General features: G+C 41.9%; 1 protein-coding gene across 1 annotated transcript in view; it reads right to left on the bottom strand.

The window, feature by feature from the left end:
• Positions 1–119: 119 nt before the first annotated feature.
• Positions 120–26,863, bottom strand: part of LOC102935007 (dynein axonemal heavy chain 5) — a 275,261-nt gene continuing 248,517 nt past the window's right edge. The window contains 3 exon segments of the mRNA XM_043540319.1: positions 120–4,703; positions 6,514–6,735; positions 16,222–16,430. Of these exon segments, the coding sequence (XP_043396254.1) occupies positions 4,485–4,703; positions 6,514–6,735; positions 16,222–16,430 (650 nt within the window). The 3' untranslated portion in view covers positions 120–4,484.

Here is a 26,863-nt window from a genome sequence, read left to right on the forward strand (position 1 = left end):
ATCTTCTGTACTTTCCACAGTCTGCATCCGATGAAGTGAGCTGTAGCTCACGAAAGCTTACGCTCAAATAAATTGGTTAGTCTCTAAGGTGCCACAAGTCCTCCTTTTCTTTTTGAGATATATGTAGTATTTTATATTAGCAGAAGGGAAGACTACGACTATGAGAATTGTGCTAAGACTCTTCTTGGAGCGCCTGCTCACATAGCAGGAGGAGGAAATTATTGCTTTGGAGACATTGCAATAAAAGGCAGCAGAGACCCTAGATTTTTGAGAACTGTTCTCTGAAGTGACTAAGAGGGATTTCTAGCATTTTGAAAGGGGGGATTGATGAAGTTGAGAGATGTACTTTCTGAAGCAGCAGAAGGCTAAAAACTATAGGCCAAATTAAACACTGGAAAAATCTGGAGGCAATGGAGAACTCTGGTAGAATATCTGTATTATGCAAAGGTCAGTGCAAGTGTCAATTGGTACTGAGGACGGCGATGGTATAAATTAAATAAGGGAAACAAGATTAATATATGGGGACTGAGGAATAGAGAGTTAAAAACAAGAATGTGGGACTAAAGTGAATTTTGAGAAGGGCAGGCCCATTTGTCTTTTCTGTGCAAGAACTAATTAATAGTTGTTCCTCTACTCCCATCATACAAAACTAAAAACAGCTTAAGAATTAATTGCCACCGACAGAGCAGAGGAAAAACAGATCATTGTTGTTTTTTTCTTAAGGTAGCTGCTGAGATAAAAGGACCGCTGTGTTTTCTGCTCTTGACATTTTGCTGGGGTTCTAAACAATTAAAATAAATTCCATAAAAAGCTATTGACACGCAGGCCAATCCATATCCAGGTCTTTGTTTCCTTTTCATCATCACTATCGACCAGTCACAGCCAGAGAGAGTGCAAGCCAGACACTGTCTTTAAGAGTATGAAACACAGTGTGTTTGTAGCACTAAAGAGGCAGGAATCCATGCCCTGAAATGAGGTATGTTAGTAAACATAGCCATTGTACTGGCAGAATAAGTAGGGTTTAATGGGCCTCTTCTGTTTAAGTTTACTTGATGTCTCCTTAGTACTTACATAAAATTAGATCTCAAGGTGAGGCATTGATATCTGTACAATATTGACAACAGCTATGAGTTTATTTACTGTCTAAGATTCTATTTTGACAAACATTGCCCCAGGACCCATGGCTAACTGGTCAAGCTGTCATTCAAACTCAGTTTGATTGCCAATACTTTGCCTGCCAGTCCTGTGATTTAGCCCCTGGTACCTAAAATTGGAATGTTCTGAATTAGGAATTAGCTATGGCAACTATGGAACACCGGTTCTAAGGGCTTAATGATACACTATGTAAATGACATGGCAAAGCTTTCAAATTGGATTCATGTTGCCGGTTTGGGATGAATTACGTCATGAGGCACTGTAAGCGAGAACGATGTTTGCATAACATCTATTGTAAATATATTCAATACTGTAACAATACACTGTTAAAAAGAAAAAACCCCAAAGATTCCTCAGCACATATGGAAGAAATTTTTGAAAGTTTAGCTTGCAAGCTATGTAATTTTGTAATATTTTTCTTTTTCTTTAAATCCCTGGAGCCATCTTAAATTGCACAGATGGTAATGGTGGCTGTTTATGACGTTACATAGTCCGTGTTCTATTTTGCGTGAGTTGATGTTATCCTACAATAAAAAGCCCTAATAGAGACTCAGTCTGTTTCTTAAATACATATTTAAAGCTATCCAATACAGCTGTTTTACTGCCATGTACAAATTGTGAAACTTGCAGTAGTTTGCGAGATACTATGTGCTAACGAATGGGCCTAGAGTTTAAAAAAACAGCTATTTAATTTTCTAATTTTACTATAACTTTATAAAGCAAAGGGGTGATAGAATTAGGATGAAAAGCTTTATCTGGCCCATTACATGGAAATTCTGTCAAATTACTACATTTATTAGAAGGTTTGCTTTTATAGCAAGTGAGCTCTTGAGTTGTGCAGAATATTTCAAAGTGCCATTTTCATTCTAACAGAGTGTATTCTCAACATTATTTTGTTGGCTGCTGCAGCTTATTAGGCCATCAAAGTTAATTTACTCCCCACATACAGAAAACAGTAATTGATTGGAGCCTCTAGTTCCATAGAGTGGAGCAGCCTTGTCCTGGTTAACAGCCTCTCTGATCTTTTCCATAGTTTCCCAAAGGGTCTAAGCAATGTTCTTGAAGCCTGATCCTATATCCCTTTCACACCCCAAACTCTCACGGAAGTCAATGGACGCAAGCAGCTGCACTCCAAGTGGGAGGAGCGATGAGCCTTTTGACAGTGTGGTCTCATTTAGGTCTGGCGTCTCCCAGGAATTGTGCAGAGAGTTCTGTGCACAGATCAAGGGTAGAATGTGACCCTTAAGGTACAGCTTGTTCTCTGTTTTGCAGGAACAAGTCTGACACTCTGTGCTAGTTGTGGAAGTGAATTTTATTCCTCCTAACAGTCAGAGTCCTGCAACTACTAAACATAAAATAAAACTGACTGTGTGAAAAGTTGAACCCTGTTTCTGGGACAGTTGGCCAGATCACCATTTAAATGGACAGAAAAATCAAAGGTATCTGCACAAAAAGCAAAAACACAGAGAGAGACATTGGCAGAGCCTTCCCTGTAGGCTCTTCTTACCCTGGCCCCAACAGTAATGCCTACTACTTTGAAAGTGTCCTGGCCTGGCAAAAAAAAAAAAAAAAGCCATACAGCTTTTCTGCCAGTGGTAGCCTTGTTTCTGTTTTCAAACCAAGCCTGTCTACACCCATCCTTGTTTTACACTGGAAGTGGCATACACGCCTAATAAAAATAAACTCTGCAGCTATTTCTGGATAGAGCTTCTACTATGCCGGCTGCTGTTTCTTTCAGTTTCATCACAAATAGTGATGCAAAATACAGGTATGGGAAATAAGGCCAAGGAACCAGCAGCAACAAAGAGGCTACAAAACTAAGATGTTCTTAAGTAAAAAGGCCTCATGTGAGGTGAGCTTGCATTTCTCTGTGAGCGCTCTGCCTGCATGCACAAAGGAGGTAACTGTCAGACAGAGGTATGTCTCTTTGTATGCACAATTACCCACTTTACAAATGAAATCAAAAGTAACTGCATGCAAATTAGACAGGCCTTTTTGTGTGCAGACATTTAAACTTGTGGTACATCATCAACGTTTTATTTTATTTTACTATTATAAAAATAAGGGGAGAACAGTTTAAAAAAAAAACCCACAAAGAAAAAGAAAGAAAGGAAGTGGGTGTGGCAGAGAAGGGAAAGGAGAGTGACGCCTTGCACCTCACTTTCCAGTCACTAAGAATTAATCAAAGGTTTCTAAAAGTTAGACCAAATCTTTTCACATTTGTCTGAGGTCCTGTTTCTCCAAAACATTAGCTGCCAGCTTAGCCAAGTGTCTATCCCTGGAGGCAGTCTACGCTACCGTCTAAGCAATCTGAGTCATTTAAAGCAGTGCTTATAGCCAGAGAACCATTTGGATATAGCACCATCTTTCTTCAGTTATGCTGCAGCTGATGCACTTGGAACTAAAACATGGCTGCATAATTACAAATCTGTACCCTTGCTCCTTTTTGGCTCCAGAGGCCAGTCAAAGTTCAGGCCCCGAGGGCTGTTCTACTTGGAAGCAGAAATTAATGAGGGAGCTGATATTTTCTTTGATGCAGTTTTGTTTATTTACAAGGCATGCAGGAGGAATTAAAAAAACAGGATCATGTCTTTGATTACAGCCTCTTTACCCAGCACCAAACCCAGAATCTTCCTCTAGGTTTCTCCTGGCTCACCCTGTGCTTACAAGCAACTGCTTGGCTTTCTTCCTACCTCTGAGGCTCGCTCATTCTGCTTGTTCTACATGCACACACATTCACCTTACCTAGCAAATTCCTGGGCAGATTCACACCCCCTTTTGTCTTAGGTCGGGAGGGGGGCTTGTGATTAACCTGTCCTGACATTTATGTTAAATGAAGGGTGTATTTGTACCCACTTCCAAAGAGGTTTGTGATGGATGAAATCACCAATAACTGTCAGCATAACTGTATTATAAAGAGGAGATAAGATCTATAAAGAATCACTGTAAAATCTAGTTAGAACAGTAGTCTCAAGCAAGAGGCATTTTTAATGAGCGTATATTTTGAATGTGGAATAGAGTATTTAGTAGAATGAGTTAATTTATGCAGCAAATTGGGATAGATTCAGTGCAAATAGACTTTATACCTATAATTGTTTTCCATGTTACAGATTTGAAGGTTCCCTGGTTGATGTTCCCAAGTTAAACATGTCTAATGATTCCTGCTGTGAAAAGGTCATACAAATCACCATGGAGATACAGCTGTCTCTACAAATATGATTTGCTAATGCCCATACCTCTATGAATAGAAATATACCACTGCTATGTAATAAAACCAAAGCCTGAATGCCCTTGGCCCAGTATTCCAGTTGGATCTTACAGCCATAGTGCTATTTGGAATCACAGAGTAATGCGACACCCCTTAGAGTCCAGTGGTCAGGATTTTGCACAGTTTTCAAATATAAAGAGAAAATGTATGTCAGGTCCGTCCGTCGAGGTTTTTTGTACACAGGACAGGAGTACAAGCTCCCTGGCTGTTTCTTTGGATCCAGTGGTGCGGTGGTGCTGATCGCGTACACATGGACTACAGGAAGACTTGTGAACAGCACCTAAGGGGAACATTAACAAAAAACAAACCACTCAGAGAGCCATTCCAGGGACGCTGAATCCCACTAGTGACTTAAACCCGTTTGTGATGTAACAGACCAGGGCACGGTAGGTAGCTGCCAGTGGCACAGCACTGCAGGGGACATCAAGGGGCGTGGGCCACCCCCTGACTTTTTCTGCTGCTTCTTTGCTTACAGCAGTGCTGCTGGGAAGCTGCTTTGCTGGGCTCTTAGCAGGTGCAGCAGGGAGTGGAAGCCCCATGCTGCTGCTTAGCCCTGCACGATCACAAAAATATCGTCAAGCCAGTGAAAGCCCCAGGGTGACTGGGGTTGGGAGGACCCGGAAGGTAAAGGCAGTGGGCAGGGGGACCTATAAAAGAGCCAAGAAGTAGAGGAGAGTGGGGAGATTAGGGGAGAGTGGCAGGGAGCCTTCTTCCTTCTCTTTCCCTGTCTTTTCATTAGCTTTCCTCATTCTTTCCCCACCCTCCTCCGCTTTGCTAACTGGGAGTCGTGGAGCTTCAAAGGAGAAGCTGCTACTAGCAGCCCCACTTGCCTGAGCTGTTTTGCTAGCAGTGGAGCTCCAAGGAACAAACAGGCGCCTGCTGGGTGTTTCTCCAAGCCAGCTCGAACTATCCGAGATTTACCCATCACTACACATTACACTTGTGAGCAGCTAACTACCTGACACCAAGGGTCAGCTTGATCACAGTTATACCCCGGATTTGCTGCACAGAAACTGGATAGTATGCACTGCTTGATGACAAGAAGTTTATAAACATTTGCTTCAGTCAGTCAGGACAGGCACACGCGTGGGAAACATCTTACCACGAACACAGAACGCTAGAGGTGGCTGTCACAATGGCAAAGATCTCAAAGACACAGTTCTCCTCCAGTGGGAGGCGTACGTGCTTTACCAACCCCAGACAGGAATTCTCTGACCCACGACTGCAATGTAGTTACCTCTGGGGTAAAGCCTGGCAACGTTTTACAGAATACAGGAACCCTACAGAACAGTCTGGAGTGGGAATTGAAGAATACTGCACCCTGCTGATACCACAGAGGCAACTGGTTTTAGATAAACTTAACCAAACTGAAGCTTGAGCAAGACCTCAGAGCTAACACATCTACTTGTGTAAAAAAATGCCAAGGACTTCAATGACCCCAAAGGTCTGGTCTTCAGTGGCTTCTATCATACCCTATCCTACTTAGCTCACAAGTTTGGATGGAAGCACAGCTTAATTTGATATGGATGTGGGCATTACTATTATGTAGCTACGTACCTGTGGCTCCCTGAAGCAGAAGAGTATGACTTTGAACTGCTACAGTTACACCCATCCCAGATGAGATCCTAAGGTTCCTCTTCACAATGGTGCTTCATTGTTCTAACCCACCCCCCATATTTATCCTTTCCTCCCTAGACAGCCCTGGAAACAGCTTTCACCCCCTGGCTATGAGGATGGCCAGCCATACACATGCCAAAACAACTCTTCCAGATGTGCAGATGAGAGGTTCTTGTGTAATCACCTTTGGCTTCCAAGAGCAGCACCTTGTGCTATGTGTTTGAGTGGTACCATTCTGGGGAGCAAAAGCTCAGGGGCTGCCTGCAAGCCCGGCGTTTCCACATTCCAGGGCACAGAGCTGCTATCAATCTACTCACGTCCCCCGGGTAGCATTTTATCCCAACTACAATATATTGTGCAATCACTGTCCCAGTCACACTGAATGTTTCCTTAAGGCACCCTGCTGACCAGGTTTTATTTACTATTCTGTAACTGTGCCACACTCTCTTTGTTTCAGACAACTTGACACTAACCTTTGGTGCAGACTCCATGAGCTTGGCATTCCTGCGGTCCCAACCTGCTCCGTCCAGGAAAAGGCCATATATGTAAACCCCACCAATGTCAGCAGGAGGAGGGCCGCTTATATCTTCTTTCATCATCCTGGTTACGTCATTGTGTAAAATAACACTGTCGAGCGCCCAGCCTTTTGCTAAATTCAAGCGTGTTGTTTCCTGCCGCATGGCAGTTAGGAATCCCTGTAGTGAAACAATGTTAAGTGGAGAAAGAAAAGGAAAGTTTGAGCTTTAGCCATGTCCCACTACTATTCCTTACTTGGTTATAACAGTGACTTAAAAGCATAAAGTGCTACACTACATAATGTCAGCTGCTTATCAAATCAAGTGCAATAGTGTAAACCCACTGCTTTCATATATAATCACAGTGACATGCCCCATTATGTATTTGCTATTTGGGTGTGGGTGCCAAAAAGCATCCAGCAGTTAGACTTAATTTAACGTATCAAACGTTACATACATAAAGGAGCCCACCTAGCAGACATACTTTACAGCTACAGATACTTTGGACAGATGGAGAGAGATCTGACAAATATGCCAGATTAATTTAATGTGGTTTGTGTCATTCCTGAACACAGGCAATTGCTTGGCCACAAATAATTTTAGTATTTCACTATATGCTCTACAGCTCTGCTTTTCCAAGAATAATATCATTAGTCATTTACACTGCAAAAGTACTTCTCATCCCACAAGGATGCCAAAGTACTTTACAAACTTAAATTGAAGTACAAAGGAAGTATGCACAGGCATCAAATCATCCCCCTGAAATGCAGCCATCACTGGGGTGAAATGCAGTCACTGCTTAATGGGTCGTTGCAAAGCTATACTAAATTATTTTATTATATTTTATTCATTGATGCTCATTTATACAGCACAGTAAATGACACAGCATTTAGAAACACCATGAGATCCATTTCTGCCCCAAAGAGCTACAATCTAAGAGAGACAAGAAGAATAAAACAACGGTTCAGGGAAGTGAAAGGTGGAGGCCGGGAAGAAATAGGTTTTAAGGACAGATTTCAAGGAATAGAGAGAGTGAGGGTTTGGTGGACAGATGTGGGAGACATGTAGGGCAGTGAGTTATAAATATGAAACAAAGGGTGGGAGTGCAAAGGGGGCAGTGAGGTTAGAGGGCTGGTGGTGTCAGTCAGGGAGAAAGAAATGAGACCATCATGGGATTGGAAGCAATGAAAGACATTCACTGTGATATTGGAGACTGTTGGGTGAACAGGCCCATTATTATTATTCACTACTAGTAGCAGAAAGCCCATGCTGTTGCACAGGTGTAATTTGTAAAGTTGTGTGCACAAAAAAGCCAAAAATGGCTGAGAAGCTAAAACCTGGATGGTAATAGATTGCAAATCCTGGTGATGATTGAACTTGGTGCTAGCCTGAAAAAGAAGACTCCCCCACCATGCTTGCAGTTGTATCTGTCACTTCACACTCACTCAACAGACACTCTAGGCTTCAGAGTGATGTTTGGGGCAATTGTGTACACTGGCTGCATTGTGCGGGAGTTATGTTGTGCTAGGAGAGTTATGTGGATTTGTGCAAGTGGTGAATGGGGGTGCGTGCTGCAGTGATAGGTTATGTGTGTTGGGGGTTATTGTGTGTGCTGGCTGTGTTGTTTGCATGACTTGTTGATTTGTGGTTAGGGACTGTTATACTGAGAGATTTGTGTTGATTTGTGTGGGTGGTGAATGAGGGGTGTGTGCTGTGGTGAGGTGCTGTGTGTGTTTGGGGTTATTTTGTGTGTGTGTTACATTGTGCTGTGAGAATTGGGGGGGAGGGATAGCTCAGTGGTTTGAGCATTGGCCTGCTAAACCCAGGGTTGTGAGTTCAATCCTTGAGGGGGCCATTTAGGGATCTGAGGCAAAAATTGGGGATTGGTCCTGCTTTGAGCAGGGGGTTGGACTAAATGACCTCCTGAGGTCCCTTCCAACTCTGATATTCTATGATTCTATGAATTGTAGTGAATTGTGTGTGTGGTGAATCGTGTGTGCTGCTGTGAGGGGCTATGTGTGTTTGAGTAATTGTGTATGCTAGCTGTGCTGTTGTGTGGGTGGTTGTGGTGATTTGTGTCTATAGGTGTTGTGCTGGGAGATTTTTGATGTTTTGTGCGGGTGTCTGTTGGGCATATGGGGGGGGCGCAGTTCTTGGGACAAGTAATCCACCATCTGTGCAGTCTCCCTCATATAACCAATGAAACTACTGCATGCAAATTAGATGTAGAGTTAAGAGGGTGATTGGCTGAGTTACCACTGATATCACAATGATCTAGAATTCTTGGCAGGGCATAGATACATGCCTAAATGTAGCTGTACACGTGTAATTCGTAAAGTCAGAATAACTGAGAACTTAAAAACTGGACACTATCAGACTGCAAAATCCAGTGATGATTGAACCTGGTGATATTCTGAACACAAAGAGCTCTCAAGCACACTTGTGGTGCTTCCATCACTTCACAGTGACTCACCAATATTTTAAGCTTCAGAATAACACACAGAGTGACTGGAATCTTACTATTTAGATTTGTATTGCAGTAGACCATGTTGGGTCCTTGGTTCAGTACTGCTTCCAAGGGAAGAAAGGCACCTGCTGAATGATCAGCATCTTGGCTCAAACAGGTACAGAACCCACCCACCTCTGCTACTTTTGTGAGAACTAGTGGGATTAGAGCACACAGGATATGGCTGCAGGCGCTGTTTGTCACACTACTGGATTCCTTGTTCCTAGTGCCAGTCCCAAGTCCCAGTAATGCAGGAAAGTTGGGTGATGGCCTGGCAAGCCATCCCCATAAAACATCTCTAGCTTCAGCATGTGGAAGAAATGGACATAAAACTTTGGCTACTTCACCAGCTTTGGCAGTTCCATCTGCTACTCACAACAGAACCAAGCTTCAGGATTCATCTAAATCAATTACGTGCAGAGGAGTCAGACTGTATGTTGATGGTCCTTCAATAAACCAAATATGGGGTGGAAGAGCCTGATAATAAAAAAGTACATCCACTTCTGCAGCAATGTCAGTGTCTGAGGATGAGATTGTGGAATAACTGGTCATTAAGAGCTGTTGGAAAAACGACTCTCCCGGCGGAAGAACTGGAAAGGCTGAATGTGGATATATGCAGTGTACAGGAGTCCTGGTGGAATTTGAGCAGCAACGGCACAGCTGTGACTCTTAGAGGTCAGACCTTTTAATTGTTACATGCATGATGAGCATGCTGGTGTTGCTCTGGTTTTGTGCCTGAGGGTGCAATTGGCAATACGGACCTGGCACGCTTCATCACCACGCCTGATAGCCACCATTTTCAGTTGGAAGGTAGGATGTGCGGTAGTTATTATTGCATATGCTCCACAGGACACTAGGCCTGATACTGAGATGCTTTTTTTTTTTTAACCATGGTAGATGCCATTGGATCCGATACATCACCCTGACTTCATATAGTCACCATAAGGAGATATGAACATGAGAACTGGCCATGACAGAACTGGATTTGAACTGGTATTGGGACCACACAGTTTACCAGAAGAGAGATCAGATAATGACGTGCATCTATAAAAATGTGTTTCTACACACAGACTATTTTTAATGGCTACCTGGCTTCAGCAAAAGAAGTGCCATAACATTTTGATATCCATCAGGCAACAATGCAACTTTGGATCACATTTTGAAATCCTTGATTAAAATCATCCGTGGATCTATGTGTATTTAGGAGTGCTGATCTTGCTCTGGAATCTGATCATCGACTCCGAATAGTTCCATTTAAAAAAGTTCCAGAGAGGACATCTATTGCATGGAAATGCTTCAATGTTCATAAACTTCATGAAGAAATGATCACATATAGTTACCCAGTAGTGATTTCCAACAAATATTCTATATTAGATGATCAATTGTCTTCCGCAGAGGAAGAATGGACTTTATTTGGGGATTTTATCACAGAGATTGCTGGAAAACAACTGGGACTAAGGAGAATGAACAAGCAATGTTGGATTACAGATGACTACATCAAATTATGGGAGAGAGAAAAAAAAAAAAGGTGTGATGCCAAAGGGATGCACCTGCAGGTCAGAGCTGAGTCAGCGAAGAGACGAGGAAATGGATAATAGAGGAAAAGAAATGTCTTGAATGAGCAATCAAGAGGGCCTTCTGGAATGATCATAATCAATGTTGAAACAGTATGGCCCAGTACATTGAGAAAGCCTCTGAAAGGCATGACCAGAAATGTGTATTTGTCCTAAATGGAAGTCCATTCTTGTGGGTTCTGCAAGTTAAGGATAAAAATGGATGTTGATGCACAACTTAAGCACTTGCATGATCATTTTTGTGAATTAATGAACAGATCCCCATCAAGCTGTAAACTACAACTTAATCCAAAAATGAATCCACCAGAAAAAAGGCTGGTGACATTAGAGGAAATGATACTTGTGGTTAAACAGTTATGAGATGATAAAGCATCTGATCTTGACAATATTTTACCATAACTGCTAAAGAGAGGAAGCCTGGATTTTGTTCACTGGCTTCACAAAGTTGTCTTAAAAGTTTAAGAAATGAGTTATATTCCATAACATTGGAAAAGGGATTGCATCATCTCTTTTTTCAAAAAAAGGAGAGCAATCAGCTTGCTCAAATTATAGGGGTATATTGCTCCTGCCAGTCAGGAAGGTGTTTACGATCGTATTACTGAACCAACTGAAATATTGTCTCAACCCAAAAAAGAGAGACAACCAGTGTGGTTTCCACACAACTTGATCGGCAATCCATGGTATATATTCTCTTTGGAAAATTATTGAAAACAACTAGAACAATGAAAGGAAGCGAACATCACATTTATAGACTTTGCAGCTCCTTTTTACTCAGTGCATCAAGTACTGCAGATACTGCTACACCAGCATGGGATGCGTAAGGATTTAGTGTGCTAGTGGAGGAACTGTACCTGGGTACATTTAGCTGTGGGAGGTCACAGTTGCATTACAGACTGGTTTTCAGTAGAATCAGGAGTATGCAGGGTTGCGTTCTCTCACGTAGGTTATTTAATGTTCTAATAGACTATCTGATGACAAAACTGACTGAGGCCAAAGTAGGAGGTGTGAAATTTAAAGATTCATCTTTAGAGGATCTCAAATATGTGGATAATATTGCTTTACCTTTACTGACCAACCACAGCTAATGCTAGAAGAGCTGCAAAAAACTGCAGAATCCATAGGATTTAAGATCAATGGTGATAAAACCAAATGCACACCTCTTCTAAACAGCAACAAAAAAATGATCTGCTAACACTGAATGTTGATGGCAGTGACACTGACCGGGTGAATAGTTTCTCTGCCTGGGTAGCTGTTTGACCACAGGAGGTTCTATATCCAGAGAAGTCACACATGGGATCGGTCTTCCATCATGGCATTTCTGCATCATCAAAGGCCTCTGGCTGTGTGACAACGAAGATACAAACATTTCCCATGGTAGTCATGACAACTCTGTTATATGGCTCAGAAACATGGCCATTAAAAACAGCCGAGGAGAGGAAACTAAACAGTTTTCAGCGTCAATAGTTATGGCGTATTCTTAATATTCATTGGTTTGATATTGTCAGAACAAGGAGACACTTAGATGATCCTGGCAAGTCACAATTGTGCACTAGTTGAGAACAATATGACTGCAGTGGTGGGTTTATGTCTGCAGTGCACAAGAAGTTATGCTTTTACAAAAGGTTTATAGAACTGAGATCAAACGAATTAGAGCACAGGGCTGGACATGAACAAGGTTGGAAGATGGAATTTTGAGGGATTTAAGAAATCTAAATCCTCCCATACAGACTCTTACTGAAGAAGACTTGCAAGGAACAGTTCAAGGTGGAACTCCATCTTACTTGCCACCATGACCACATCATAGCCATATGAATCTGCTGCTGGTGCGTTTTGTAAGTGCGTATTACTCCTCAAGTTAAGAGAGCTTGGATACATAAGATAATGCAACACACTGTCTCAGTTAATCCTCATTACTACCTTCCTACTATCATTCTAGAAAGCCCAGCATAGGAACATTTTAAAGAGGTTTTGTGTCAACAAATATCATTATAATTGGGTTTGAACGAGCTGGGATCCCTATTATATAGCTAAGGGAGTTGGTAAGTAATGGTCAAATAGCGTCATCAGATATGCCCATTAGCTCAAAGCAGAACCTATGTGACGAGAATATGTTTTCCCTCTCAGTCTGTAGAAATGATCCCAGTACCAATATTTTAAAATAGAAACCTGTAAAACTAAAAGCCAAGTATCCTTATTCGGAAGGTCACAGAGAGATACCAGATCCCAGATAAACTAAGAAAAGAAAGCACAGAGAAGAGATTAAAGTACAGAGGGCAGGGTGAGGAAAGTGGTTCAGATGCTTGGCCAAACAAGGAAATAGTGATAATAATAAATAAAATACTACTAATAATAAATCATAAGAAGGGAAGGATAGCTGTCCATTAGGAGCAAGCCTGAGACAGACGGCAGAGATCAGCTATTATCACAAAGATGGCAGGACCCATTCATTGTCTATAGCGGGGTTCTTAACATCATCACCACACTGGAAAGAATCCTAATCAATGCAAGAGATGGGCTGATACTGAAAAGGCTGGCTGCCCAATGATTCTGCCATTACTGACGATGAATCAAGAAGCAACAGGATGTAAATCAGTGTAATAGGGGTTCGGGTTCAGTTCTTCTTCCATTTCTCTCTCCCTTGCGACAATTGACTTTCGTGTGGTGTTTTGTTTCAGTTTCTAGTGGTCTATGCCATTTTCATTCAGACTCTGAAGTAGGGCAAGATATTTAATCCCACTCATCTGCATGCCCACTCATCTCCAGCATATTCACTAGAGGCTACTGATGTAAACTGGAGTTTTGTTTTCTTTCCCTTCCAAGAACTAATACAATCTAACTTTGACTCTTTGGATGTGGAGGATCAAGACAACTGGGCTATGTGATGTGGTAGACTGAAGTCAATTATTCTTATTGTTACAATAAACATGTTTTCCTCTTCACCTCACCCAGCTAATGTGGGAGGCCTCCCTTTATGGTTTATTTCATATTTCCCAACTATGCTTGCAAAACAGAACTATCATTGTGTTACTGTGGAAATAAGTGTGCACTGGTGAATGGGGCACTGCACCTTACAGAAGAACCCTTTCCTACCGTGCCTCGAACACTAAGCCCCTGCTGCAGCAGAAAGCAGTGCTTGCGGGGTTTTTTTGTTTTTGTTTATCACTCACATTAAAACATCTTTTTTGACACAAAAACAAAACCAAAGACACCATACTAGCTTGTAGTGAAAGTGCAAGAGAGCAAGGGTACTTTTTGCTTGCTGTAGCCTGGAGGTGCAAAGATGCATGAAAGGTGCTAACATTTTTTTAAACCATATTTTAATCACATTTTGTCTCACTTCTAAAAAAGATCTAGTGCTAGATTAATTCCAGGGGTGGGTGATAGTCCACGTCAGGTCTCATTTACTTGAACTGGTTTCCTTCGCCCAGTGTAAACACAAAAGGAACAGGGTTTCTTTCACATATGGGCCTGATCCTCCTCTCACACCAGTATAAATCAGGAGACGTTCCCATGAAGTCACTCAAGTTACCCTAGTTTAGAACCAGCATAAGTCAGAACAGAATTGGGCCCTCTATTTTTAATGTGAGAGCACACTATATTCTGAATGCAGCAGATTTATCTTCTTCTCTTGTGTTAACCATTACCATCATCAATAGACTGATGCAAAGAGAAGACAGCAGGCTATACAGACGGGGATAAGAAATAGATTTCTGAGATATACAAATGAGAGACGTTCTTGACTATTTATAAGTTATTATTAACGAGCCAGTTTTGCCAGTAAAATTAATTCTTTATCCCTTTCAACCCATTTTTGTAGATGGGAATTCATTTTCTAAATTTCTGATCCATGTGATAGTGATTTAAAAGAATTATAACTATATTATTAATTATAATCATTTTAAATAAAATGTAACACAATAGAGTTTAGCAGGATACTTTCTGACTCTTACGTTTGTAATTGCTGACACAAATGAACATTAAAGTCATGTAAACATACAGTATGCAGGGATTCCTCTATACTTTACAGGTTTAGAAAGTTTTACAAATGTGTGTTATGTAGTGTTAAATTTGCACATTTCTGCAAGCTCTTCCTGTATTGTTGTGGTCTATTAAGTCCCAGCTTGTTTGGAGACATTTTATTCTGATTACTTGGCTTCTTATTGAGGTGTCCAGATGTCCAGAGCCAATAAGTAGGATGCCCAATTTAGCCTGGCAGAATTGTAAACCTGTCACTAGGCCAAGGCATGAACAAAGCCAACTAACATGGCCAGAGTAAAAACTAGGTCTGTTCTTGGGCACCTTTAGCGCAAAATCTAGCAGCAGTAAGTGAAGAAAATGTCAGGAAACAGTATGAATTTTGAGATGTATAACCATTCTCCAGACAAGTACTAGTTTACACAGTACTTCACGTTACCAAAATAGTGTATCAACACTAACTTACTGATTCTCACAGCACCCCTGGTGAGGCAGGTAAGACAGCAACTGGTCTGACAGCATAATAGCAGTTCAGGGATATTTAAAAGTGCCTGTAATGGACTCTGAGTCTTGTGGACAAAATCAAATGTTAAACTATAATAGCTTCTTTAAATCCTTGGATTCTGATGTCTGTAGGACAGGACACTGGGACTATAAAATTGTGACGGTGGACTATTTATTCTCCAAAACAGTCAGTCCAGATAGACACCTGAAGATCCTCTACCCTTAGCCCAGAAGAATATTTGCCACACCCATCTCCATCGATAATTTTTCTCTTCCTGGCAACTCCATCATCTAACATTTACATTGCTAACATCCATTGGTATTAATAAAAACACATCTTTTAAATAACTCTCTTTCGGTTCCACAAAATTGGCCATGCACTCACCCAAGACATCTCAGAATCCATCATTTCCAGATGTCACAGCTCCCAGAAATATCTGCTGCATCATGAAACTTTCATCAGTGTGCACAGCCATACAAAGTAGCCACATGATGAAGGTGTGAATTATTCCTTCTTCCACCCTCAGCCCTTCTCTTTGTTGCTTTTCTTTTTGTTATGTCTGACCTATTTTAGACTATGCAGTGTGGGGACTGTGTTCTTTATCTCTCTGCAAATTGCCTGGCACAATTTTAGGTGCTGTATACATAATATATAACGCCACATTATGGAACTGGCCCACAAGAGCTCGGAGGCAAGTCCCATTTTACCCATAAATGGCATGTTTTTAAAACTTTCTTTTTAAAATGTAATTATTTCATACTCTAGGAAGCTTTAAATAAATGAATGACACGCAAATGACTCTTATTACAGGGCAAGGGGAGGGAAGAAAAAGAAAGAAAAAAGGGAGTAAGGAGTTGAAATGTGCAGAAACTCATTGAGACTATTTATATACATTCTATTATTATTATAATAATAACTTGATGGTGCTGCTTTCTGTTATTTCAGCAACCATACTTTGGGCTAATAAACATCTCATCCTTAAGGTTTGGAGCTTATTTAACTCAGGACACAATTATAACTGAGTTAGTGGGATGCTTTCTCAAGTTATCATTTAGTTATTGCATAGGATTTAAAATACCATGCTTAAGCTAACTTGGTAACCTTACCTGTGGATTAAAGAATCCTGTCATCCAGAATTGATTTGGTCGGCCATCCAGCAGCCAGCTGCTAAACTGTTGGTTTCTTTCAAGAAGCTCAGTAAACCAAAACCCTAAAGTAGCAGATTCCCAGGAAATCTTGAACCAAAGCTTGGGAATTCTGGCATCATACATGTTATCCAAAGCATCTCGCAAGTCTTCTGACATAATAATGGTTCCTGAATTGTAAGTAAAACATGTACAGAATGAACTTCTCCCCAGTTTCCAAAGGCAATTAAAACTTCTAAACAATGTTCTAAATCCAAACGGATCTCTCTTGTTGAGCCTTAATTATACAACTGTACAAATGAAGTCAAATTGCAACAAACATGTAAGTCTTAGTCTACAGCTAATAATGAATAAAGGACATTTCTTATAATATTATGTGAAGAAATAAAGAGATTTTTTTCAAACAACTTTTTTTCCCAACTTATATTCATTGTATTGACACTGTGCTTGTAAATGTGATGAATTGTTTCAATATAAGTATATTTTAATGTCTCCCTTCACACTATCAGAAAGAGATGTTTGCTGTCTATGCCATCTATATTCTAATCATGTATTGACAGAGAATATATTCATTGCAATTATTTTGTTACAGATGATGAGTCCACACATTTTCATTACTAAGAGCTCCCAATAGTGAAATAGTAAAGTAATGGCAGAGATACAGTCAAATGTTTTCTTTTTGGCAGTGGTAGTCCACACACACATGCTACATACAGTACAGTGGTTTCCATTAAAAAAGGTTAGCATTTACTGCTTGTAAAATAATTAACCTCACTATGACATCCACAGTATTCTGTAAAGCAGAGGTACTCAGCCTCTGCTCTGTGGAGCACTTGCTGGTGGTCCACAGCGAGCTGGCTGTCCTCCATATTTTGAGCTCCTAAATTGTATTAAAAGACACCTATAATAAATTAAATAGAGCAACGAGCTCAATGTATCCCAGTTCCAGTTAGAACCCCTAGGTAGTACCACAATACAAATAACAATTATATTTCAATATAACCAACTGCTGTAGTTGCCACGGGGATTGAATGTTATTGCAGATAGAATAAGGGGGCTCACGGAATTGTACAGGGGGGAGAAAGGGAGGTGACCTGTGTGACTACGAATGGGAAGGTGTGTGATCCAGCTGACTACCTCTGTGTTCTGGTGTGGTCCACACTATGGAAACCTCTTTCCTACACTATTCTCTGGTTCACTGAGATAAAATTTGACAAACCTGGGGTGAGAGAAAGGAGTGGTGTGTCAAGAAACCAAATTTCAGTCCATAGTTTAGGTGTACTCCTGATTCCTTGCTGACACAGCTCTCACATAGGAGCATCCATGAATACACTACGTTTATGTCACGGAGGTCAAGGAAGTAACGGAATCCGTGACTTCTGGAGACCTCTGTGACATTCTCTGCTTCAGCCCCAGGAGCTGTAGGACTCTGGAGCTGGCAGCCAGCAGGGCCCTGGCAGGATTCCAGTGACAGCAGCAACAGGGGCCCCCTGCAGGGTTCCAGCGACAGGTGATCAGACTCCTGAGGGAACCCAGGGGGAGGGGGACAAGTTGGGCAAGGGGCTAGGAGTGTCCCATCTTCTCTTTGGGAAATATGGTCACCCTGCAGTTTCCAGCTGCCTTGGGCAGAGGGGGAACCCCACAGCTCCCAGCCACCACGGTGGTGGGGGAAAATCATGGAGCTGCAGTAGCAAAAGTCACAGATGGGTCACGGCTTCCATGAATTTTTATTTATTGCCCGTGACCTGTCCGTGACTTTTACTAAAAATAACCATGACAAAACCTTAGCCTTATCCATGAGTAGTGCTTTTTACCTTCTCCCGTTGGTTATAAGACTCCATCCCTTCCTGGCAAACAATGACCTGGCTCAGTTATACCTGCCTTTGTCACCTCCTGTCTGTGCAATATTCCTAGGCAAGAAGCTGTTAGCTTTTAGGAAACTCCAACTAGTACAGAATGCTACAGTTCATCTCTTCAGCAACACTGGTTTTCCATAGATCACCGAGTCAAGTTCAAGATCTCGGTCCTTACCTAGAAGATGCTCAATGGCAAGGTCCAGAATATCTAAAAGATCATCTAAAGCTCCGGGATGAAGAGCATTGTTGACAACTTCACTCCACAGCTACACTACGCTAAGAGGAAAGCTTGTCTGTGCAGGAGACGGGCAAGTCCGAGACTGTGGAACGAAGTCCTCCAGGAACCACCCCAAGAATAACACAAACCTGACCACCTTCTGCTCCACATTCAAGGGGCATTTCTTCAACCTGACCTTCTCTAACATAAACACAGCAGAATTTACATTACAAAAACACACCAAAACGCTCCTCTGCACACACAATTCTCTCCCTCTAGGGTGAGGATGAGAGGGAGAAAGAACCACACGTGACAGATGTTAATCATGTCACATAATACACTATTAGAAGGCACTCAGACAATACATTGATGAGGGCGGAAAACAGAATAGAAAAGTATAAGGGACCCTAAGGGACCCTCTGCCAGCGAAGGATAGCTAGAGTTCATTGCTCTCTGGCCACTCCTCCTCCCCATACTGACACAACCAACAACCAGGATCTGTGAGAGGGCTACTCCTGAGGGAATTCTGCACCCAAAAATAAAAAAAAAAGTAAAGTTACAAATACTTGGTAACCAAGACCCTGCATTCCAGGTATAATCCTGGATTTTCATTTAAATTACATTACTTTTATTTTGGTGTTTGGGTGTTCTGTAAAGTAGACTGTCGCTTTAAATTGCTCAAAGAAAAGGAGTACTTGTGGCACCTTAGAGACTAACCAATTTATTTGAGCATAAGCTTTCGTGAGCTACAGCTCACTTCATCGGATGCATACTGTGGAAAGTGTAGAAGATCTTTTCTACACACAAAGCATGAAAAAATACCTCCCCCCACCCCACTTTCCTGCTGGTAACAGCTTATCTAAAGTGATCACTCTCCTTACAATGTGTATGATAATTTCCATTTCCAGCACAAATCCAGGTTTTCTCACCCCCCCCACACACAAACCCACTCTCCTGCTGACACCACTAGCCGTCACCTTCAGCCCCCAACTAAAACCCCTCCAACGCATTATTAAGGATCTACAACCTATCCTGAAGGATGACCCAACACTCTCACAAATCTTGGGAGACAGGCCAGTCCTTGCCTACAGACAGCCCCCCAGCCTGAAGCAAATACTCACCAGCAACCACATACCACACAACAGAACCACTAACCCAGGAACCTATCCTTGCAACAAAGCCCGTTGCCAACTGTGCCCACATATCTATTCAGGGGACACCATCACAGGGCCTAATAACATCAGCCACACTATCACTAACTATAACTATCGTTCACCTGCACATCCACCCATGTGATATATGCCAGCAATGTGCCAGCAATGCCCCTCTGCCATGTACATTGGTCAAACTGGACAGTCTCTACGTAAAAGAATAAATGGACACAAATCAGATGTCAAGAATTATAACATTCATAAACCAGTCGGAGAACACTTCGATCTCTCTGGTCACGCGATTACAGACATGAAAGTTGCGATATTACAACAAAAAAACTTCAAATCCAGACTCCAGCGAGAAACTGTTGAATTGGAATTCATTTGCAAATTGGATACAATTAACTTAGGCTTGAATAGAGACTGGGAGTGGCTAAGTCATTATGCAAGGTAACCTATTTCCCCTTGTTTTTTCCTCCCCCCCCCTCCCCCAGACGTTCTTGTTAAATCCTGGATTTGTGCTGGAAATGGCCCACCTTGATTATCATACACATTGTAAGGAGAGTGGTCACTTTAGATAAGCTATTACCAGCAGGAGAGTGGGTTTGTGTGTGTGGGAGGGGGGGAGGGTGAGAAAACCTGGATTTGTGCTGGAAATGGCCCAACTTGATTATCATACACATTGTAAGGAGAGTGATCACTTTAGATAAGCTATTACCAGCAGGAGAGTGGGGTGGGGGGAGGTATTTTTTCATGCTTTGTGTGTATAAAAGATCTTCTATACTTTCCACAGTATGCATCCGATGAAATGAGCTGTAGCTCACGAAAGCTTATGCTCAAATAAATTGGTTAGTCTCTAAGGTGCCACAAGTACTCCTTTTCTTTTTGCGAATACAGACTAACACGGCTGTTACTCTGAAACCTTAAATTGCTCAGACATTCACACGTGAAAGTCATACAGTTTTACTAATCATTGTCCTGCATTTTTTTTAAATGGATAAGTAAAATAGATCCCGAGCTGTAATCTAACCCCATTGTGCCTCTCTGGCACAGGAAAAAAAGGGAGACAGCACATAGACTTTCCTAGCTGAGGATTGCTTTACTGTCATTTACAATAAGGCTCCTTTACACCATTCTGGCAAGGTAAAATTGACCCTAATTGACTAAGAATGGGAACGCCTAACTAACAATGGGAACATTAGCAGCCGGCCTGCTTAGTTGTTACATTCCTGCTCTGCCTCAGGGACAGCGCCTGCTTCACGCAGCCCTACGCGGAGAGGGATAGAGTGAGGGCTAGTCGACACTGGCAGCGTTAAAGCACTGCTGCGGCAGCACCTTAACGTGCCTTGAATGGTCGCAATGCTGCGCTGGGAGCTCTCCTAGCGCTCTAAAAAACCCACCTCCATGAGGGGCGCAGCTCCCAGCGCTGGTGCACTGTCTACACTGGTGCTTTACAGCGCTGAAACTTGCTGCGCTCAGGGGGGTGTTTTTTCACACCCCCTGAGCGAGAAAGTTGCAGCGCTGTAAATTGCCAGTGTAGACAAGGCCTGAGTCTCTCTCACTCGATCCCACGCAGGCATGCGCCCAGCCCCACTCCCTTAACATCTCTCCACAGACTCATGCATGCACACCCAGCCTCCTTCCTCCCCCAGCAGTGATCTGCTCTCTGCTGCCAGCTGCTCCCAGCAGACACACCCAGACTGCCGCAGAAGGGGCATGTTCCTCACAGATTTCTTTGCTCCCCTATTTTTCTGCGGAGAAGCCAAGAAATCTGCGGAAGGTATGAATTCTGCACCCCCGCCCCCAAGGGCGCGGAATTCCCCCAGGAGCAGAGGGCAGTATAGGAGCCAGCTATGCCATCTCTACACCCATTAGGCACTTCCCTATGCTGCAGCCTCCTAGTTGGTGTTTGGGGCGGGGGTGGGGGGGAGAACAGACAGACACAACCAGACTCTGCTCCCTGTGCACCATCTGAGAGACACCAAGGGAGCAGCGTGGACCAGGGAGTCTCCCACTACAACTGGAAACACTGTCCCACATGTCCCTCTGTGATGACTCATGATTGTCACTGGAAATAATAAACCAGACTTTTGTTACGAACATGAAGCAAAGTTAACAAAAGAGCTGTAGAGGCTGAGAAGACGTGCTCAGTGCCCTGGCCTTGGCTACATCTCTGCATTACTATGCTGAGTGAGTGGGTGTGAGCTTTGGCAGCAGGGATATGGTGCTTGAGTTGCAGCACCAGGACAGACTGAATGCCATCTGTGGGCGTTGCTATGCATTCCTGCAGCTCAGATGCTTTGATAAAAATAAAACAGTGGGGAGAAATTAGATTAATTACCAAATGAGAGGGATAGATACATCTGTTCCAGAAAACAGAAACTCTCAAATAACAAGGACTGGAAAACAGACACAGGGAATGTTGAGTGAATAATGCAACACCATATATTTCTACTATCTAACTAATAGAAAACAGGAGGCAGCCCGCTGTAAAGGGGCTGACTGAACATTTTATGAACTTAACGTGACTGGCTGTAATGTTCTATGAACTTCACTTGCCTGCTGTTTATAACAGTTATTTTTGGATTTTATGTGGTCGGGTCCCCTTTCATGGGTACAATGAAGCCCTTATTACGATGACAGATTAAAGGTCAGATCATTTAAAGGCTCTGAAGGGGCTTTTTGATATTTCTAAAATAATTTGTACTGTAACCACACTGCACGTAGATTAGAGCTTTTAAAACAGGTTTCTACCCTGAGTTGCCCTGTCTCTGGCTATGCCTGCACTATGAAGTGCGGTGTGATTTCCCTGCTGGCATATACATACTTGTGCTAGCTCTTATTGAGCAAGGGCAAGTAGAAATCGCTGTGAAGTGGTGGTCACCCTGGCAATGGCAGCAGAGGCACAGCTGAGCTATGCCAAGCACATATACACACACAGCACCCCTAGCTCGTAGTGTAGGCGTAGCCTCTTTTGGCCCGTCTAAATACTTCCAACTACCGTGCAGAGAAAGAGGCAAGGTAAAGCTCCTGTAGGTGTTCAATTCAATACTGGACAAGACTACAGTTTCTGTGGCTAATTAAAGTAATTATGTCAAGGGGCTGCACAGCTACATTCTAGCACATTTGTCCTAGTCTGTGATTCTGTATTTAGTGATTCACCATGTAACAGAATGAAAGCTTTGTTCGATTTATATTATCTGAGGGCTTGGCAGAGCTCAATTTTCCCCCCATAATTTTGATGGATAATGTATGTTTATTTTTTCCTATTTTTATCAATTTAAATCTTTACAGTTCCATGAAATTATGGGGTTTAAGCATTTCTTTAGTTTTTATTGATTTAAATTCTCACAATTATGGGAAATTATGGGACAGTCAGCCAATAATTATTTAATGATGGTAGACAATGAGATTCAAAAAGTTAAAGCTTTATAACTGTTAGAATACCAACTGTCAATATCACATGTCAAAATTTATAAAATAAATGTCCTTAAATCAAACGCTAATAAGTTAAGCAGCATTTTTCTTACTTTGCCTAGCTGTAAATTTTGGTTATTATAGATGGAAGTAGTTTTTAATTGATTTGTGAGTGTCCAGTGAAACTGATGTTCATTTACCGATAACAATTTAATCCTTCCAAGCCTAATTATGTGTATATAGTAGCTCCTTGTTACTACTTGGGCTCACACCTATCTCTATAATGAGCTGGATCTGAACATCCTGAAATATGGGAAGGTTCGGATTTGGACCACAGTTTTGAACCTCTTCATTTGGAAGAATTTGCCTCCAGCTAGAGAGGTGAAGATCCAGATGTGCAGCTCGAACTAGCAGTTGGGATCTTAAGCTTTGGTTTTAGCAAGAACTCAAGTTTCCAAGCCTCATTCTCTTTTCATGTGCATAGGTGTAAATCAGAAATAACTCAACTGAAACGAGGGAGTTACACAAGGATAAAACCCATGTGAATTAAAGGAGAATCAAGCCTTTAGTTCCTGTATTCTGATATTGCTCATAAACAGTTGTCATGGTTACAGAGCAAGCTGTGCTTTAGAGTCCTTTTAGTCTATCTGACGTGCACCCCTCAAGAGGCAGTTTTTGCTACCTTCCATCTGGGTGGAACCACACATTCCTACCACTCTTAGACTGTGTTTCTGGGCTGCAGCCCCTCTGTTTACCAACTATATTAACCCAACAGGCCCAAATGAGTTCTGCTCCTTTAAGACCTTTGCTCTGGGAGCCTGTGACAGTGGCTGATTAGAGTGACTCACAAACAGCTGCTTCAAAACAAAGCTTTATTTATTCATTCACCCAAAGGTACATAGGATGCAGAGCAAAGGGTAAAAACAATAAAGGCCTATACTCATATTTGCCTTTACCTAACTTTTAATCTTTCCTTGCAAGCTTTGGTAAATTCTATTCAGCCCACTTACCTCCATTTCTAGGCTGGAAGAAGCAGACTGACCTGCTGCAGCATGCTGTGTGTGTCTTCTTGCATCCCTGTCAGTGTTCACTCACACTCCCTGGGTGGCTCCTGGCAACATACCCAACTCTCTTCCTTTTCTAGGCCTGAGGTCCTTTAATGGTTTAGCACCCGCTTTGATCCTGAGCTTGTGCATGGGAAGAGTAAACCTTACCAGCCTGGTTGGCGCCAGGCAGGGGCACTCCCCAGTTCATAGCTTCCCCCCTAGTTCCCTCAAGGACTGTTGATATTCTCATGGACTGTACCTTTTCTTTACCATTGTTTTGTTTCCTGTTTGTTTCCCCCCGATAGCCTCCTTTGATTTAAGACCTTGCAGTCAGGCAGGCTACCACCAATCAGGTAAACCGAGGTGCATATATTTGTAAAAAAATAGCACACTTAACTCCCTCATTCTCCCCAATAGCTATTTACTCTATTCAGTAACACTGCTGACATATTTTAAAAACAAGCGCACACAATTTATCCTGGCAAATTGTCTTGAAAATTTACCAGCACAGGCACCAAATCTACAAGTCCACACATTATCATGATGGTAGATGATACAAAAAAATTAATATTTTATGTGTGCGCACATGCACACACATACACAGAGCCTTGCCCCACACCAGCTCAGTAGAACATTGCAAAACTGTTCTGCAGCATATTTTAAAGTCTTCTGTGTTTCCTGTAGTTTATCCTAAATCTACACAATTTGCTTCTGAACACTTAGATATTCAGCATCAAGCCAAGTGTGTATATAAGATTTAGTAATATATCCAAAAGTATCTTTTATCTTTTAAAAAGATAATCAGAGTAACCAGCTTTCCTCAGGGTGAGAAGAATAATAGAAATTGGAAATTATTGGGCCAAAATGTTTTTGAGTTATGAGGTCGCAAAACACATTAGTTCTTTTTTTCCAGAAGTCTCAAAACATGAATTTTCCGATTGTCACATTTATGAATGCTTTCTTGAATGCCTCCAAACATCCCCAAATAAAATTCTCCTCTGGAATACCCTGATGACTCCTGCTGTGGCTCCCATACAGTCATTGTGGGAATCAATGGAGAGAGAACAAAGGACTCTTCAGTCCAAATGCACACGCCCCATGATATGAGCTAAACAAAAATGTCATTATCTTTAGCTGCACTGGAGCTCTTTTCATCTTTGCAGGCAGCCATCAGAAGCCAATAGGATCCTAGCCCGCAGGAGACCATGCTTTTAATCTGGTTGCTAACACAGCAAGATCAACTCATTGAGCTTCAACTTCTCCCTTTGCAAAATGAAGGTAAAATTATAGTTTAGTTTACCAGGGTCTTTTGAGATCTAACTAACCTACGTTTGTAAGGTGCCATGTATAACGTGTGTAAAGCATTATGACTCACTGGAATCACAGATGGGAATAGAATTCAAAGCCTCCTGTCCTGACTGTCTTCCTCCACCTCCAACTATCATTCCTCCTGGCTACCTGGCCTACTGACTGAAAAATGATGATCCTTCATCATAGTTTTTTGGAAAGATAAAGTCAGCTTGTACAGCTACAAATCTTAGGAACTCTGCAAGGTACTTATCCTCCACATAACCCATATTATGTTTCCACAGGGGTCATGGGTACTTCAGCATTGTGGCTGTGCAGCGTAGGAAACACATATGACACTGATGTCATATTTAAGAAGCACCTAAAGCTAGCATGCTAGCCAGCACGCATTACATAGATCAATGCAGAACTCAAAACAGATGATGAAAAGGCTTTTAATAACATATTAAATCTGCAACCGAAACCTATAAAGACTAGTGAAAGGCACCAGTACTCAGCTAGGGCAACATATTAATCTCACATTTGGGATTTCTAGACCAAGCCTTTTCTGAGTTACATTGGTCTGAAAAAGTCAGGAATGTGTCATTTTTTGGACGCCCACAGCTCTATCTCCCAGAAACTTTATCTAAATTATCTCAAGCTTTATACCCTGGCATAAATTTACGCCTGAAAAAATTCCAAATCCAGACAGGAAATTCACCAAAGTTTGGGTCATTTTGATCTGGGGGTTTGATTCAGGGCCATTTCTAGTTACTCCCAAAATGAAAAGATATACATCCACAAAAACACGACCCCCCTCTGAAATGACTGCTCTGTGTCAAACTCACACTTATTTAGGTCACTTGAGAGGACAACGTTCACTTTTGCTTTCAGATTTATGTGGAGTATTATATCATTCCAACTGTGAAATAAATTCTGGGCAATCAGTAAGTAATTAAAACAGCACTAACGGGTGGAATGTAATAGTGAGTACAAAGCGCAGCTACAACTCTAATAACCATAATTTGAACTCAAAAATATAATCTGGATGAAAAACTGGTTGAAAAACCCTACTCAGATATCAATGGTTCACTGTCAAACTGGGGGACTTAACTAGTGGGGTCCCACACCGGTCAATCCTGGGTCCAGCACTACTCATTATTTTCATGAATGACTCAGATAATGAAGTGGAGAGTATTCTTATAAAATTTGTGGATGACACCACACTACACTTCCACGTACTGAAAAAAAACTTCTTAGGCTTTTCTTTTGGGAGTCTGATTTTATATTCTCCTTCCAGCTAGCCATTTTAATGATACCATATGGGCAAAATGGGATGTGAGAAGGAGGAAACAGAAAGCAACACGAGCCATCTATTCCATCGCCTTCACTCCAATATTGCTTATCTCTTACCTTAAGCTGAGCTCTCTCAGCTCCAACGTGTGCAGAATGACACTGCCCCGCTGCTAATTAGTATGTAATTTTATAACTATGCTTCTTCTTAGCTCTATACAATTAAGCCTCAGTTTGATTCTGAATCATTTTGCCATACAGTTTATGGTCCCAATCCTACAATTCATAGCACACAGGCGCAGCAGTGCAGCTCTGCAAAGACAGATTGGCTTCAAT

The sequence above is a fragment of the Chelonia mydas genome, chromosome 2 (assembly GCF_015237465.2).
Source record: "Chelonia mydas isolate rCheMyd1 chromosome 2, rCheMyd1.pri.v2, whole genome shotgun sequence".
Lineage (NCBI taxonomy): Eukaryota > Metazoa > Chordata > Testudines > Cheloniidae > Chelonia > Chelonia mydas.